We start from the raw sequence: 16,710 nt of genomic DNA on the forward strand, positions 1-16,710 counted from the left end.
ACAATTCAGGTGTCAACAGAATGGCCAGAAAAGGTTTAGCTCCAGATAGCCCGATAAGATGGATGGAGAAAGTCTTCCGAGCGGGGTGCGCCTCCGTCAGGCATGCCGGAGCATAGCTCAGACAGGGATTGTGGTTTCGAGATTCATAGACAATTTCTCTGTCCATGAACGGAGTCGAACAGACGTGCGCATCTTTGCGCACGCAGATTGCTGCTACTGAAGCCAAACTTGCCGACTTGAAGCGTGAGCTCGAAATCGCAGAACAGGCTGCCGCGAGCCACAAGCAGAATGCAGCGGATGCTGAAGGAGGATCTGAGAGGAGGTGGCCTCTCCTAGACGAAGAGTATAGACGCTATGGAAGACAGATGATTGTGCCGCAGCTAGGAATACAAGGTTAGTCGAATGTGCCCTCTAGAGTTGGGAGATCTAGGATTGCTGACCAATGCTTGCGCAACTCAGGGCAGCTGAAACTCCGGTCGGCGAAGGTGTTGATTGTAGGAGCTGGTGGATTGGGATGCCCGGCAGCTTTGTATCTTGCGGGAGCTGGCGTTGGTACTCTGGGACTTGTGGATGGAGATGCCGTGGAGTCTTCGAACCTTCACCGTCAGGTATTACATCGGACCAGGAATATTGGGAAGCTCAAGGTGGACAGTGCTATTGAGTACTTGAAGGAGTGAGTCAATACCTGTTCTTGGTATTCATGTATCACTCCTGCAGTATGCTGACTTTGGACTGCTAATTTTAGGCTGAACCCTCACTCCAAGTACATCGCTCACAGGGAGCATCTAGCGCCTGAAGCTGCCCCAGAGATCTTCAGCAACTACGACCTGATTCTCGATTGCACGGACAACCCTGCGACTCGATATCTCATCTCGGATACTGCGGTGCTCCTGGGTAAACCACTGGTGTCGGCCTCTGCACTTCGCACAGAAGGTCAACTAATGGTATTGAACAACCCTCCCCGACCTGCGGGCGACAAGACGGGAGGTCCTTGCTACCGCTGTGTGTTTCCGAAGCCGCCGCCGGCGAATACTGTCACAAGCTGCGCGGATGGGGGTATCGTGGGCCCCGTGGTGGGAACAATGGGCGTTCTGCAGGCTCTAGAAGCGATCAAGGTCATTACTGCGGATGAAACAACTACACCCCCACCGCCATCATTGCATATCTTTTCCGCATATTCTACACCTCTCTTCCGCACGATCAAACTTCGCTCTCGTCGGCCAAATTGCGCGGTGTGCTCTGCCGAGGCCAGCGTCACGGTGGATACTGTCCGCTCTGGCTCTACCGACTACATCTTCTTCTGTGGGACCACAGGTCCAGAGAACTTGCTCTCGCCCGAAGAGCGCATCACGCCGCTCGAGTATCGCACAAGGCATCATGACAAGGAGGAAAAGGAACCGACGATCATCGACGTCAGAGAGAAGGTCCAGTACGACATTTGCAGTCTGGAGAATAGCATCAATATCCCGATATCCACGATCCTGGCTTCCGCGTCGAGTTCTATGAGTAACGGTGACTCGTTGGCTGATGGTGTGCCCGCGTTGCCTTCATGGGTGCCGCCGGACGTGGCATCATCGCAGTCTACCGATCCCGTATATGTGGTGTGTCGACTGGGCAATGACTCCCAAGTAGCTGTTAAGAAACTGAAAGAGCTGGGATTGGATCAAGGAGGGAAGAGGGTCGTGGCTGATATTCGGGGAGGATTTCGTGCCTGGAAAGAGCAGGTTGATCCTGAGTGGCCTGAGTACTAGAGTTGATAGAATAGATAATCGTACTGTATGTAAATAGTTGTCAATGGATATGGCATATGCCGCATTGTTGCAGTGTCTCAATCAGATAGATCCTACTACCAAGATTTTTGACATGATCTACACGCGCCAAATCAGGGGGAATGGCAACTGGCAAAAAGGAGCCAAAAGAATGGGTTTAAAAACGAATCCCCTCGAAGGGATTCGTACCCACAATGCTATTGAAGATTGTGGAGACAGACAGTCGTGATGAGCCACCGCTCGCCTATCGGGAGACTAACATAAAAGAACGACTGTCGATAGTGATTCTTGTTTCGACTGATTCTTGAGCTAGGATTGGAGTAGGAGTTGCCTTCCAGGTCACCTGTCTCGACTGTCATAATCTCTGCTTTCCACACGAAAATCGAAGCTCACACTGGGTCTCTCTTAGCTCAAGAAAAGCACCCACATTCTCTCTTATCTTCTGCGCCCTTTTCCAGTGGAGTAGGCCAGTTCACCTCCCCATTTATTTGTCTGTCAAACACCAGACGTGACTGTTGATCAACTCCTCAACAGTTCAACTACTTCCAGCATAATGATGTCGATTCCTGCATGGCAGTGGGTCCATCCACCAAGCATCTGGGCAGTTCCAGTCATTCCAGCCAAATCCAGGCACCACGCGGCATCTCCGTTTAGTCTGGAGCCGTCAAGTTACCGAGATCCGAGCCTTGAATCTCACTTAAAGCTAGAAGAGCTGCTCTCATCCTCGCTACACTCTACATCCTCTGGAAAAGTGACCCATTCAACAACGAGCACACTTAGCTTATCGGTAAACAGAGGCAGCAAATCACCGACTCGGTGTAAAAACTGGTTGTGCTCTTGGCAGACGGCCCAAGGATCCACTTGGGAAAGTCGGCGGCCGATCGCCACTATTTCGACTGTTGCGAAGTTTAAACTTCTCCCTCTCTTGACTCTTTTCTTCCTTTGCCGAAGCAAGAGCGAAGCGAAAATCCCCCGCTGCCACACAAATCGTTGCCGGAGATATTCCAGCTTACGCAACTATCTGCTTCCTCCCCCTCGCCCAGTCCAATAGGCGTTCAACCTGCACTCTGCGAGAGTTTAGCCGAGTTGCATTTGGCGTCGCCGATCGGATCACGTGGTCTGGGGAAGTGAGGCCGTGGATGAGGGGCCGGCTCGAGCCCCGGATTTTTGGATCGATCCTATCTGACATTAAGGGGTGAGATCGAGCGAGAGGAACTTTGTCGTGGGTAGGTGTACATTTCACGATGGCAGCTCAGGTCGACTCGGACCAGTCTTCCTCTCGGGTCTTACCCGGCGAAGATGATGGACGACGGAACCGCGAATGGAAGCTCTTCAGCAAGCTGAAAAGAGCTTGGAAGAGCTTGGAACTGGATATGCCGACTCTGCTTCTCATGATGAAGTATGTTCTGTGTCTCTCAATTGTTGAGCTCGTATTGATTGATTTCGCAGGGGTGCCCTTGCACCAACAATTTGTGTAGCTATGTGAGCCCAGCCACAAACCTGTGCTTTCTACTCCAGACTAACAAACAAAATAAAGCTACCAAGCGGATGCTGTGGCATCGCTATTCAATACCGTCGGATATTTAGTGGCCATCATTTCCGTCTTGGGGTTCTCAATCATGCCTCGGGCCAAGTTCATTCAGATGATGGTCCTCGACGTGTTAGCTGTCTGTGTTGCATCCGCTGTTGCTCTACTCATGATGTACTCGTGCGTCAAGGCACGAGAACACTCCGAGTCTGCCTCTGCCGCCGCCGACGGAAGCACAGTATACAACTCGTCTGCTGCTGCCGTCAGTGGTGTTTGGTTGTTCTTTGAGATCTACCTGGTTCACACTTTTCGAGCCAAGTTTCAGCAGTTTCAGTTCCCTGTGATTATCTATTCGATCGTTGCCAATGTTGCATTTGTGTATGCTTCTAGGCTTGGGACCATGGCTGCTGCGATTGCGCTCGTCAAGAAATTGCTCGAGGCATGTCTGACCGGATTAGGTGTGGCAACGGGTGTCTCATTGTTCATACTTCCAAAGAGTACTAGAGGCATAGTCTTTAAGCAGATGGCAGGCTACATCGGCGCTCTGCGTGCTGCCCTCAATGCGCACACAGCCTATTTTGAGACGTTGGAAAAGGACGACATGTTCGGAAGGGCAGAGACGTACGATTCGACTGTAGAGAAGGTCACCGATAAGGGCAAGGTGTATAGCCCGGAGGCGCAGGCTATCCGTACAGCCTGTCAGAAAGTCACAGACCTTCATGCAAAAATCCATGGGGATCTGACATTCGCAAAGCGCGAAGTTGCAATTGGGAAGCTTGGGCCAGACGATCTCCAAGCCATCTTCCGACACCTGCGCCAGACCATGATACCCGTAGTCGGGTTAAGCTTTGTTGTTGACATATTCCAGCGCCTATCTGACTACAATAAATGGAACCAGCCCATCGACATGACCGAAACAGAGATCCCCGACCAGGTACGCCAGAGGGTCAGACAGGAGTGGAACGAGATCATGAGAGCAGTTCATGATCCTTTCAGCTCAATGATCCATACCATTGATGAGGGTCTACATCATGTTTCTCTTCAGCTTGAGCTAACCAAGCCACCAAAACCATCGAATGCGGGCAAAGAGTCGGAAGATGTCGAGGCAACAGCTAGTCCAAAACCGGGCGAGAAAGGCTTCGGCGAGTATTACGAGAAAAAGCTTCGCAACTTCAAGTACGCCAAGCGGGTTGCCTTGCGAACTTGGAGCGAAGAGAAGGGAATCATCCTGCCACCTGACTTTTTCGAGCACCCATCATCTGTACATTTGGATGTAGACGATATTCCTGATGATAAGTTTGGAGTCGGCCGAGACAGGAGCCGACGGCAGCTATACTTGATTCTCTATGTAAGCTTGTTCTCATACTTCATGTCGACTGATGCTGACTGTATCATAGGTGGAGCAGCTGCTCGAATCAACTGGCCATGTTGTCTATGATTTCATCCAGTTTGCGGACGAGAAGGTCGCAAGTGGGAAGCTCGCACGGAAGCGCCTCGTAATTCCTGGTTCAAAGCGTTTGCTGAAATGGCTTATTAGCGCTTTTAAGGCGGAGGATTCACATGAGGATGACAACTTAGGTGGCGACATCAACTCACAGAACAATATTCTTCAGTTGGGCGAGGCTTATAAGCACCGAAAGGATCCGGAACACCTGCCACCGGAGAATATGTTGCAGAAAATCGGTGACAAGATTCGCCTCATACCCACAGCATTGCGTTCGCCCGAATCGGCCTATGGCTTCCGAGTTGCATGTGCCACGATGACCGTCGCCGTGGTTTCTTTCCTTCATGACACGCAGGACTTCTTTGTCAAGCAGAGATTCGTTTGGGCCATGATCATGGTCAACCTCAGTATGTCGCCCACATCCGGGCAAAGCATATTCGGCTTCGTTCTCCGTCTCCTCGGTACGGTCCTGGCCATGGTGCTCAGTCTTTTGGCATGGTATATCCCGGGGCAGAAGACCCCTGGAATTATCGTATTTTTCTTCATCTTCTTGACGTGCGTTTTCTACGTACCGATCAAGATTTTCCGCTTCCGTATAATTGGAATCATCACCATCATCTCTACCTCGATGATCGTGGGGTATGAGCTCGAGGTGCGTAAGATTGGAGAGCAGGTGGCCGCTTCCAATGGACAGCAGTACTATCCCATCTACCTCCTGGGCCCGTACCGACTGGCCACTGTGAGCGCTGGTATAGCCGTGGCCTTTATCTGGACATTCTTCCCCTATCCGATCTCGGAACACTCTGTCCTACGCCAGAGTTTGGGTGCCTCCTTGTACCTTCTAGCCAATTACTACTCCGTTATCCACGAGACCGTGTCTGCGCGCATGCGTGGCGATGAGGGTGATCTGGCACTGAAGACATCATCGGGTCGCCGGCTCCTGAAGGCGCGTAATAAGGTGTTCTCAAAGCAAATGCTAATGCTGAACAACCTCCGCACGTATGCCGGCTTTCTGAACTGGGAAGTCGCCATCGGCGGTCGGTTTCCAAAAAAGCGGTACAATAGTATCATAACTTGCATTGAGAAGTGCGTATCCCACACCATCCACTCTCCCCTCACTGCACATCGTGAAAGCCCAAATACTAACTACCACCAGCATCGTAAGCTACCTCAGTCTTCTAGGCTACGCCTCCGACACCCTCCTCCAACTCGACGGCGACGACGAGTCCGACTCCGCCTGGCTCCACGACTTCAAGAGACTAGTCGCCAGCGCCCGCGTCACAACCCACGAGATCACTACCGTACTATGTCTTTTATCCGCAAGCATAACAAATCGTCAACCGCTGCCTCCGTATCTAAAAGCACCTCGTCCATACGGTTTCTCCAAGCGTCTGGAGGCACTAGACAAAGACATTCTGAGTCTGCGACACATCGCGGAGCCAGGATTCGCTACGTTTTCCGTGCTGCAGATCTCGACACGCTGCATCGTGGGTGATGTGGAGAGATTGATGAGGTGAGTGGGCTTGTCTATTATCATTTGTTGGGATGAGACCGCTAACGAGCGTTATTCGTATGATATAGAGACGTCAAAGCCCTAGTAGGCGAGCTGGACTTCTCGTTCCATGCTATTAGCACAGCGCATAGTGCTAAGTCTTCGGCGGAAGTATCCCGGCTTTCGAGACCGCCGTCACGCGATAAGATGGATTAATTGATTGATTGATTGACGAGGCATGAGTGATTGATTGACTGATTGATTAATTGTATATACCCGATAGATGTTTTGGTGTTGTTGCCATATTGTAAGGAGTATCGATGGCATTCGTACTAATTGATAGTGTATACAAACTGGCATACTTGAAGCGAACCAAGAAAAATTGTGCACTACACCTCGAATATAGGAATCCAAACAAACATTATACTTAATCGGACACAAAATTCATGAGTAGATATAACCCCCCTTTCCATAATGGCGTGCGTAAAACCACTACTAATAACCGATAACCCCGCATCTCCTCCTCATCCCCTCTCCTGCCTCATCACACCATTTACTTACTCTATAACTACTGCAATCATACTTACTCAACCCAGCCCAACCACAACTACAAACACAATTGCACAATGACCCAACCCAAAACAATCCTCATAACCGGCGCCGCCGGAGGCATTGGCCTCGCCACATCCCGGCATTTCAACACCCTCCACCCCACCAGTACCATCATCCTCACTGATCTGCCCACTCACCAAGAGGCCACTGAGTCCTTGATTCAGAGTACATTCCCGCACCCGGAAAAGGCAGTCTTTCTCCCCGCTAATATTACGGACTGGGGGCGAATGACACATCTATTCAGGACGATTGCACAGAAATACGGCGGGGTGGATGTGGTGGTTGCAAATGCGGGAATGATGGAGTCTACGCCTGTTCTAGATTTGGAGGATATTGATGAGGAGACAGGGGAGTTGAGGGAGAGTTTGGAGGCAAGGAGGGTGGTGGATGTTAATCTGATGGGGACTTTGAATAGTATGAATGCCTTTCTTTTCTTCTTTTGTGCTCTGGGGTGTGAGGTGCTAATGGTGTGAAGCTCTGCGATTGGCGATGTATCACATGAAAGAGAAGGAGAAGAAGAACGGTTCAATTGTGCTGGTGGCTTCTACGTCGGGTTATTTTGGAGGCACGGGTGTCACAGCTTATGTGGCTTCCAAGCATGGTGTAGTGGGATTGCTTCGGGCGTCGCAAGTGACGGCGCAGAAGTATGGCATCCGTGTTAATGCCGTTGCACCATTCATGACCCCAACTAGAATGACGGCTGGTTTGTCTCAAAGCTGGCAGGATGCTGGGCTCGAGGCGAACACTCCTGAACGGGTGGCGGAGGTTATTGAGCAGGTCGGGATGGATACGGCCCGGAGGGGCTCTTGTATGCTGGTGAGTGCACCGAATAGCAGGAGTGATTGTGATGTACAGTCGCACTAAGGGGTTTATGTGCTAGGTTGCTGGAAGATTTCTCAGGGAGATGGAGTCGACGAGGATGGCATTGCTCCCGTCATGGCTAGGTCAAGATGTTGCGGATTTCATGGCGAAAGCAATGAAGTTCATTGCAGACATCGGAGGCTATGTGCTTCCTGCTCGACTATAGAGAGATTGGTTATAGGCAATCACGTGAAGGAATTTTTTTGGGATGGCATGGGGCCACTCTTTTACCGCGCTCATTAGATCACTGCTCCGGGGTTAAGTCACCGAGGGCAGAGCCCACATACCAGTCATTGCGCGGCAGACCCTTTGCCCCAGTGGCCAGAGTTGGACATTGGGCTTCCAGGACGGAAGGAATGTAAGGACCACCAATCAGGCAGCTCGTGTATCATAGTTGTGCTGAGCCAATCGTCATAGCTGCCCTGTAACCAGCTCCCATCTCCATATCCATGTTTGGTGCCTGTATCTCCCCAGGAACATGTGCCTCTACCACGCGGTCTGTGCCCTGCCCCTTGCATTTCGTACTTTCACCATCTGCCCTTTCCAAGTGCTGTAGCAGACCCCTTCCAGAACGATGATAGCCTAGTTTGAAGTCCTATTTGAGCAGCGTATTCCTCCACGTGTCGTGGAAAGAGTCCAGCGTGTCCGCGAGAGACCTGCGGTACTATTCCCTATGGGAGTTGAATATATTGAATTCAGCCATGCGAAGGATGGCCTGGAGTCGCAACTTTGCAACTGTGCTAGTTCTCAGAACCTGGTCGAGGTTGCTAGTGCAGAGCACCTGCGCCACAATGCCACGGCGAACCTGGCCGCGGAATGGAAACCCGGTGTTAAAGAATGGCTTGTCCTGACCTGCGTGTCTTTATTGTTGACAATGGATGCGTTCAACGCGACCGTACTGCTTCCTATGATAACAGTATGTGTGTTGAATATGTCCGTCCCCGTCTAAGCGGCTGATCACCTGATATGGATAGAATTTATTAGCCACCTCTGAACAGCCACTTGGAAGCACGCTATGGATTGAGGCATCATATATTCTGGCTAGTGCGGCAAGTCAGCCATTCTCTGCCATGCTCGCAGCCATTTTCGGGGTAGGGCCTATTGCCCTTGGAGCCGCTGTGCTCGCTACAGTGGGAACGGGGGTCTGTAGTGGTTCGATGAGCCTAGCTTGTCTAGTTCCAGGGCGGTTTGTTCAAGGCGTAGGCTGTGGAGGAGCAATCACGACCTCCCTATTGATGATAGATGAAGTCATCCCATGTCCCCACCAGGCCCGATTTACTGGTTATGCCTTGCAGGCTCGAGCGGTCGGGGCTATTGTTGGCCTTATCTTCGGTGGAGTGCTTGTCAACCATGCTGTCTGGACCTTTTATACCAGTTTCGTCTTCTGCGCACTGGGGCTCTTGGTCATTCCGTTCGCAGTTGAGTTGCGGACCTACAAGCGTATCGCAAAGTGCAAGGTGTGCGAGCTTGATTGGCAAGGTGCCGTGTTGACCTTTATGGGAATGGGTTGCCTTCTCATAGGTATCAACTGGGGCGGGATACTATATGAGTGGAGTAACTGGCACGTACTGGTAGTTCTTGGTGCTGGGGCAGCCTCGATCATCGTCTTAGTCCTGTACGAGAGTCTGTGGTCCATCCACCCGCTTTTCTCTTCGGCAGTATTCAGCGACATCGCAAGGTCTATGTTGTACCTAGGTAGCTTGCTGCACGGATTTTTGGTAAGTCATCAGCGTATGGTAATGGAGAAAACACTACTGACTTGCAATAGTTATCCTGCCATCTCGTCAACTGTGCCTTGTATCTAAGACTGGTTCAAGACTTATCGTCTGCATTCGAAGGGCTCAGCCTCCTCACCGTCGTCAGTCCAGCATTATTAGCACTTATTCTGACAGAAAAGGTGAGACTGTTGCGAGGCCCGAGCGCCTTTCCCTGGATGGTCCGGATCGGATGGTTTTGCAGCGTCCTCGCGACAGGCTTCTTCATTATCCTAGACGTCAGCACTCCACCTCAAGCATGGGTTTTTATCTTGCTTGGTGGAGGCATGGGTCACTCCTTGCTTATATCCGGGTACCATCGAGGCGTCCACTATATACACCAGCCAAGCAGAGATAATGAGCACTACCCAGCATCAGGCATCCTCATGTATTCTCTTCTGCGGACATGGGGGATGTGTATTGCTGTCCCTGTGAGCGGAGCGATCATCTTGAATCGAATGTTTAGGGAGGAGGGTACAGAGGAAAGCATGAATTTTGATGTTCAAGCAGGCGGATCCTCTTTATCGCAGCAGGGCAGATCTCAGAAACTGATGCTTGTAGATGGGTTTCATATGCTATGGCGTGTTATGGTCGGAGCTTCTGCTTTAGGGGGCATTAGCTCGCTGTTTGTGAAATGATGTATAGCAGCGTGTGAAGCAGCATTATGAGATGATTGAATGCATTTATTTGAACATTTATTCACATACCGGCAAATATGGAGATGGGAAGACTGCCGCTTGTTCGAGAGACAAAACTAAACGGGAAGGAACGTCTGCTTCACGACATCCACCATCCACCATCCACCATCCACCTCCCCTACGAGTTACTACAGGTTACTACACACAAGAAGGAAGTGCAAACCACACTAATAGATTCAAGACCAACACACGCAACTTAGTTCAGGGAATAAATCCAAAACTCAAATGAAGACATCACAAACATCACGCCAACTGAACATCATCATACTAGAAGAAATGGTATCAAAAGACAATAAACATCGCTTCAAACACCAAATCAACCAAGAGCAATACATCAGAGAGATACCTCGAAGGAGGCAAGTTAAATCATTCAATCACTGCTCACGCTCATCCTCGTCATCCTTATCATCATCATACTGATCCTTGTTCTTCTTGGGATAAGGCGTAGGCACTCTCTTCAACGGAGCACCGAAGTCATAATCGTCAATTCCCATCATTTCAACCACTTCACCCTCACTAACACAGATGTTTTGTTCTTTGTCTTGGGTCGGGGTCTGCTCGACGGCACCATCAACAACAAAAAGAGGGTGATGATGTGACACCTTCTGCTTTTTCTTCGGCGGCTCGTGGTTGTTGTTATTGGTCTGGGAGGCATACATAGAGGTGGTTGGCTGATTCTTGGTCTTGACGACCTTGAGCCAGTTGGAAAAGGAGACAATCTTGTCCATTTTGACTGTTATTGATGGTTTGTTTGATGTGAGAGAAAGTGAAGAGTGGATAGACAGAAGCTTGCAAGAGCAAAAGCAAGAGCAAGTAGGATAGCTAGAAGTGGTTTGTTTAAATGAACTTCAAGCGTAGTAAGTAACGGAGGAGGTAGTTGAAGGAGGGAAAGAGTCGAGTTTTGGGCTAGCAAGGAACGGGGGAGCTTTTATACTTCCCCCTAATTAAGGTTTGTGACTCCTTCTATGTTCTATATCACGCCTACCTCATCGAAGCTACTATTTTGGGCCAGTAGCAGAGTCACTGTGACTGTTTGTTCCGGTGGACGGGGGTAATTCACAGCCCCTATAGGGATACATGGAGCAGTGATGTATACACATCGTTACGTCCGCAGAAGACAGTATTGACACACTGCCCTGGTGTTGAGGTATAGTGACATCACAAGATGTAGCGAACTTGGCTTGATTTAGCATTATCGGTTTCTCGACTTCGCGTATAAGTATACGAGTCTTGTTGATGTCATCCTGTGAGTCAAGAGGGATGATGAAGACGCGGGTGAAAATAAGGAGAAGAAGCCATTGCATATTAGAAATGACTGTTTGAGGCCATTCCCAAGCCTAATGTTCGAAAAGGTTTTGTTGCTTGTCAAATGAGGCTAAGGAATTACAGGGTCAGATCAAAAATGATCGTTATAGCGGCTTGTATCCCGCACCATACTGTAAGCGGCAGATTATCGTGTTATATCGATGTGTTGATAAGTTGCTTTGCTACTTTGTGGCTTCAGAGAGGAAAGGGTGAAAATCCTGGACTTAGTTTGAATGCAAAGAATATTCGATTCCAGGATGATGCCTCTACTAATAAAAGACTTTTTGGGAGTGTGAAGTATAGCCGGCTCGGCTATCCAGATTAGACTTTTGTTCCTATCTTGGGACATCGGGTGGGAAAGTTTGGTTCACGATCGCCATCTTATCAATTGTTAACACTGTATACTCCTTACTACATGTGAAAGGAACATATCTACTTGAAAACTCTGTAGACAATAATGTCATTGTGTCGGCTGGTTATTCAACCAGATTAGGGTCGTGAACACTCCCCATAATTTATTATAGAAGTAGATACAAGAAAGGTAACTTCTCAAGCACGCCGCATCCCCTGATTACATCCACTGCTATCTACCATAAATGAGTCAACTCATTTACAGGTTGCCCTGACCGGCGTTAGCAACAACGCTAGAGGCAACAGAGGTGTAAGCGGAAGCAGAGGCAATGTTCTTGCCCTCGAAGTCGGAGAGGAAAGAGGTGCTGTCCTCGGAGAAAGTGCCGGAGGAGCCGAAGCCGTTGATGACACAGTCACGGCCAAGGTAGGTGGAGCAGACTTCACCGGCGGTGGTGGAGGGGACGGTGAAGGCCGCGCCCTCGTAGGTCTCAAGGACGGTGTCGACGTTCTGGAAAACGTTGCCCTCAGCCAGGACGTAGCCACCCTCACCGATCTCAAAAGCGTGGCCGGAGATGTCGTAGAAGTAGTTGTTGACCTGCAACAATGATTAGTCAGGTCGGAAGCGGCCAGCAGAGAAAAGGCAACTTACACAGTGGAGGAGAGTGTTGTCCTGGACCTTGGGGCTACGGCCGGAGGTGTGGTAGATGTAGTTGCCCTTCATGGTGACCAAGTCGGCGTCACCATCGAGGTAGATGCCCCAGTAGTGGTAGCCATCGCAGGTGGCGGAGTAGTCGGAGACACCGTCAATGTAGTTGTTGGTGAGAGAGACGCGGTTGTCGGCGCTGGTTCCAAGGACGTAGTGCTGGCGACCGATGCGGGCGGTCTGTCATATGTTAACTCAATGCTCTTGAAATATAATGTAGAGTTGAATAAGATGAAGACGTACAGTAACATGGTCGATCCAGACCAGGTCGCAGTCATCAAGAGTAATAGCATCACCACCCCAGACGTACTTGGGGTTGATGTCGGTAACCGCGATGTTCCTGATTTCGTTAGAGAGCAAATTCCTAATGACACCGAGCATAACCTACTGGATGATGATGTTCTCAGCACCGCTGACAATACGGAGACCCTTGCCCTTGATTGCACCAGAGGAGCCCTCACCGATGAGGGACTTGTTGGAGGTGACGGTGATACCGAGGACACCAGCGTTGTAGCTATCCAAGTTAGATACAAGATCGAAACGGGTGACAATCCCCAAGGACATACTATTCAACGCTGATAGAGGGAGCATCGGGCTCGTAGTTCTCGCACCAGTCGTCCTGGTCAATAGCAACCTGGCAGGCGGAAGCGGTACCCCAGGGAGCGCAACCAGTGCCAGTGGTGGTACCTTCGCTGTCGGTGAAGTCGAAGGTCTTGGTCAGGACAATGACGCGGGCCTCATCGTCTCCAAGGTAAGAGACCAGCTCATCGATAGTGTCGGGGTAGACGGGGGTGGCATCACCGCCACCGGTGACGCCCTCGGCGAAACCCTCAGCAGAGCCGGACACGCCGACTGCAGCGGCGGAACCAGCGAAAACAGCGGCAGCAGCGCTGAAGATAGTAGAGTACTTCATGGTGAAGTGTGTAGAACCAGCTATGAAGGGGAAAGAAAGACTAAGGTGAAGATAGAGGTATGAAGAGAAAAGGAAAGAAAAGGAAGGAATGGTTTGATACAGAGAAGAGGTCAATACGGATGGGATTGGGGCCTTTTATAGGGAAGACTGACTCGTTGACGGAAGCATTTGACAAGAATCTGATAGAGCTTCCCCTCTGGCTCAGACCCATTCTGGGTAAATTGGACGGGTGATCGGTATGAAACGGCCAAGTGCATCTTTGATTAGTAGCCAAGGGCGATTGAGCAAAACCGTTGATTCTTCTCGGTCAGTCCACCGGCGCTAAAGTCGGTACTGGCCGAGCAAGTAGATTGAAGGGGGTCCATCGTATCGGACCATGGATGGAGTGATAGGCATCGATGACAACCAAGATTGGAAGGGGGAGGGAGGAGTCGTAGCCACATGGTTGTCCATCACGGTGATGGCCCCTGTTCGTGGACACTGAGCTGGACAGCCCACTGTCTTGCAGGCTGTTGAAGGTCATAGGTGGATCTTAGGAGGGAGTCGGGGGATTTACGGCGTTTCATGATGCCCGCGCCGGCGCACTTAGTCACGGTAGTCTAAAGTAACTAGTCCATCCACTCGGGCTGGTGGACCTCGCGATTGAAATTCTGTAAAGAAGCAATTCCTCCGTCTTGGCAGAGTCCTTGTGGCAATGATAGTCGGGAAAATACCGAATCCGACCATCAGGGTGTAGCTAGTAGTTTGAGGATGTTACGGATGGAAGGCTGGACGTGCTCGACAGTTAGGGCTGTTCATCAGTGGTGAAGAACAAGAGGGGAACCGGGGGGGAAACAATTTTGCATCACGAATCCAGCTTCTTTGAAAGGTTTAGCCTCCACTGAGACCGTTTCCGTTTCGATTATTAATGGATCCAGTATCTCCCCACGCCTCTCTATATCTCCAGTCGGTCTTCTAGTCAAATGAGAGCAGCTGGAAAAGCTGCGCAAAGTAAAGAAAAAAAAAAAAGAAAAGAAAAAAGCCACGAATTAGGCGTTCTTGGTAAGGCGCCAGGAACGCCGGTCAAGTGGCCCACAGTGGAACCTTCGGGCTTCGGCGATATCAGGACACCACCCATCAAGTCGACCTCCGGGCAGCTATTGCTCCTCGAGTTTCGAATCCAGTGCAGAAATTTAGCCGTCCATTTTTAGCACCGATCTAGTTGGTTGACTGATGATTTTGTCATCCAGTCTGAACGGGTGACTGGTCACGATAAGGTGGGAGTATCTCGGACTCCGTAGGCATCAATCATAACTCATTTTTATCACGAATCAGGGGAGATGGAGTGACGTTGCCCCTATCAATCATATTTCCGGTCCAGCTGCACACTATACTGAGACATTTTCCTGTTAAGCTTGGATTCCGGTGTCTTGGCTCATCAAGCTTCGAAGCCGTAGAAGGAGCTTATTCCACACCAGAAAAATATACCGAATCAGACAATACGGGGTGGTAGTTTAATTAAACCCCATCTATGTGGTCTGTCCAGTTTGTCTAGAACTTGGTGAGCCACATCGAGGTGCCACTCACGCTTCGATGAGGGCTATAACATCACCCAGTTAGAGTTATCGAGCTAAGCCAACTGCGATCAGACGCATGGGTACCGGGCGCGCGATAGGGGTTGTTGTTGTCAACGCCCTAGATTATGCTTAACCAAATCCAGAATCATCCCCGAGGCTGTCGTGTTTAACTCTGATGGCTTCCTTGATATTGAATACGATGGCTGCCGTGTGCAAGTGCTGCGCCTTCTAGATTGGCTAACCTCTGATATGGGAGCCAAACCCCGCTTTTTGACAGCATCTCGAGTTGAGTGTGGAAGCAATCATAAGCATGCAAGTTATTATTACGAAAAGTAGGTTGGTGATATATTGCCTGAGTAAATGACCCAGGGGTATTCGGAACCACCCGGAAGAGACTTGCTGGTTCCAGCCTCATCAAGGCCATCATTCACTTCAAACGTTGAGCTTTCTCGGCGGTGGTCCCTCGCCTTTATACTATTTGTGGACATGTTCCCTTGGTATATTGCTTGGCTGAAAAGCAATCTTCCGTCAATGCCTTGAGGAGAATTGGATGTAGAAAGTCACGCAGTCGGAGTTGGATATACGCGCATGGCGGGAAGGACTTGATGCAGGAGTAATATAGATTCGTCATTCGCAGGCCGCCACCGGCATTTTGCTGCATGTTGATGGACCACCGATGCAGGCTACTGCAATGTGATAAAGTGCGGGTGATGCATAATCCCACTACCGCGCACGAAGGAAGCAAGCGTCAGTTGAATTCCACCAAGACGAGAAGGAGTTTAGGATGGTGGAGAAGCCCAGTTGGGGTTAGTTTGGATACCTGAAGTGATGTGACTTGTTGCCTTTCTGCCTTAAAGCCTTGGGGCCTTGGGGCCTTGACACCTTGTAAATTCCTGCCTTGGCGCCTCAGACTATTGATGCCTTGTAGCCTGATATATACGGCTAGACAAGATGCCTTATAGCCTTAGGCATACATATTTCGGAACGGCAAATGATTTCGGCTCCGTTTCCCCTTTGGGACATTGCCTGTTGGCCGAGCATCCTCGAGTCACACGGACATAGAAGGGGACAGTGGGGTTAGACATCAGTAAAAGAGGCTATCTTTGCTCTCATATAGCTACTTACTCGCGATTTGGCACAACTCATCTTCAATTGACCTCCGATTCGAGGTCACTGAGTGGAATTATATTCAGTCCAGTGCCTCGCCGTGTATCCCCGACGCTTGCAATTAGCCTTTGCGTGATTGGCCAGCAGTAGCTGAGTCAGCCATTTGCCGGCCGCCAGACCCGAGGTTACCTTGAGCTGCCAAAGGCGACAAAACATCGCCAGAACCGATCGACTTCACTTCCTCGTGCCTCCCTTGGACCTCGTTTGTCGTTGCCGCTGGCTGGCTGCTCTTCTTTCAGGCCTCTCTCCTCTCCCTCCACCGCCGTCGACGTTCTTTCGTCTCATTGACCTCTCCTACTTGCGCATATCCTATTTTTCGCCATCTGTTAGATCTCTCGCCCCCCGATCGACCGTGATCTGTCTTTCGACCGCCCACAATGGCTGCCCTTCGCACGACCTCGCGCCTGTTCGCTTCCTCGAAGCCGCTGTTCCGCCCAGGCGCCTTTTCTCGCTCCTATGCGACTGTTGACGCCCTTTCCCAGGTGAGCGCAAGCGGCCACGCGAGCAGCAAGACCATTCCCGAATCTAAGACTTCGAATGTGCAGGACCCTAGCCCC

The 16,710-nt window shown here is 50.4% G+C and overlaps 10 protein-coding genes across 10 annotated transcripts; 7 read left to right on the forward strand and 3 right to left on the reverse strand.

Moving 5' to 3' along the window:
* Positions 1-164: 164 nt before the first annotated feature.
* An14g04300 (uncharacterized protein) lies at positions 165-1,751 on the forward strand (the record flags this gene model as incomplete). The annotated part of the gene is made up of 3 exons (XM_001401017.1): positions 165-393; positions 460-673; positions 746-1,751. 3 exons carry the CDS (start codon positions 165-167, stop codon positions 1,749-1,751), a joined length of 1,449 nt encoding a protein of 482 aa, XP_001401054.1.
* Positions 1,752-2,288: 537 nt separating this feature from the next.
* On the reverse strand, positions 2,289-2,958 carry An14g04310 (hypothetical protein; the record flags this gene model as incomplete). The annotated part of the gene is made up of 3 exons (XM_059744224.1): positions 2,289-2,424; positions 2,467-2,744; positions 2,830-2,958. The coding sequence occupies 3 exons, from the start codon at positions 2,956-2,958 to the stop codon at positions 2,289-2,291; spliced, it is 543 nt and encodes a 180-aa protein (XP_059605561.1).
* A 55-nt stretch (positions 2,959-3,013) lies between these two features.
* An14g04320 (uncharacterized protein) lies at positions 3,014-6,258 on the forward strand (the record flags this gene model as incomplete). The annotated part of the gene is made up of 5 exons (XM_001401019.3): positions 3,014-3,168; positions 3,219-3,251; positions 3,307-4,645; positions 4,695-5,827; positions 5,898-6,258. The coding sequence occupies 5 exons, from the start codon at positions 3,014-3,016 to the stop codon at positions 6,256-6,258; spliced, it is 3,021 nt and encodes a 1,006-aa protein (XP_001401056.3).
* A 601-nt stretch (positions 6,259-6,859) lies between these two features.
* Positions 6,860-8,068, forward strand: An14g04330 (uncharacterized protein; the record flags this gene model as incomplete). The annotated part of the gene is made up of 3 exons (XM_059744225.1): positions 6,860-7,259; positions 7,321-7,661; positions 7,838-8,068. The coding sequence occupies 3 exons, from the start codon at positions 6,860-6,862 to the stop codon at positions 8,066-8,068; spliced, it is 972 nt and encodes a 323-aa protein (XP_059605562.1).
* A 311-nt stretch (positions 8,069-8,379) lies between these two features.
* On the forward strand, positions 8,380-10,098 carry An14g04340 (uncharacterized protein; the record flags this gene model as incomplete). Its single annotated transcript, XM_059744226.1, has 3 exons — positions 8,380-8,622; positions 8,705-9,424; positions 9,475-10,098. 3 exons carry the CDS (start codon positions 8,380-8,382, stop codon positions 10,096-10,098), a joined length of 1,587 nt encoding a protein of 528 aa, XP_059605563.1.
* A 434-nt stretch (positions 10,099-10,532) lies between these two features.
* Positions 10,533-10,886, reverse strand: An14g04350 (hypothetical protein; the record flags this gene model as incomplete). Its single annotated transcript, XM_059744227.1, has 1 exon — positions 10,533-10,886. One exon carries the CDS (start codon positions 10,884-10,886, stop codon positions 10,533-10,535), a length of 354 nt encoding a protein of 117 aa, XP_059605564.1.
* Positions 10,887-11,560: 674 nt separating this feature from the next.
* Positions 11,561-11,788, forward strand: An14g04360 (uncharacterized protein; the record flags this gene model as incomplete). The annotated part of the gene is made up of 2 exons (XM_059744228.1): positions 11,561-11,596; positions 11,663-11,788. 2 exons carry the CDS (start codon positions 11,561-11,563, stop codon positions 11,786-11,788), a joined length of 162 nt encoding a protein of 53 aa, XP_059605565.1.
* A 285-nt stretch (positions 11,789-12,073) lies between these two features.
* Positions 12,074-13,430, reverse strand: pelA (pectin lyase pelA-Aspergillus niger; the record flags this gene model as incomplete). The annotated part of the gene is made up of 5 exons (XM_001401024.3): positions 12,074-12,409; positions 12,464-12,697; positions 12,761-12,857; positions 12,906-13,031; positions 13,084-13,430. The coding sequence occupies 5 exons, from the start codon at positions 13,428-13,430 to the stop codon at positions 12,074-12,076; spliced, it is 1,140 nt and encodes a 379-aa protein (XP_001401061.1).
* A 376-nt stretch (positions 13,431-13,806) lies between these two features.
* Positions 13,807-15,592, forward strand: An14g04380 (hypothetical protein; the record flags this gene model as incomplete). The annotated part of the gene is made up of 9 exons (XM_059744230.1): positions 13,807-13,899; positions 13,970-14,024; positions 14,180-14,233; positions 14,477-14,580; positions 14,660-14,706; positions 14,745-14,915; positions 15,130-15,276; positions 15,356-15,444; positions 15,528-15,592. 9 exons carry the CDS (start codon positions 13,807-13,809, stop codon positions 15,590-15,592), a joined length of 825 nt encoding a protein of 274 aa, XP_059605566.1.
* Positions 15,593-16,530: 938 nt separating this feature from the next.
* An14g04395 (uncharacterized protein) lies at positions 16,531-16,710 on the forward strand (the record flags this gene model as incomplete). The annotated part of the gene is made up of 1 exon (XM_059744231.1): positions 16,531-16,710. A coding segment is annotated over one exon (180 nt), but the record flags the coding sequence as incomplete, so codon positions are not given.

Source organism: Aspergillus niger (assembly GCF_000002855.4).
Source record: "Aspergillus niger supercontig An14".
In the NCBI taxonomy this organism is placed as follows: Eukaryota; Fungi; Ascomycota; class Eurotiomycetes; order Eurotiales; family Aspergillaceae; genus Aspergillus; species Aspergillus niger.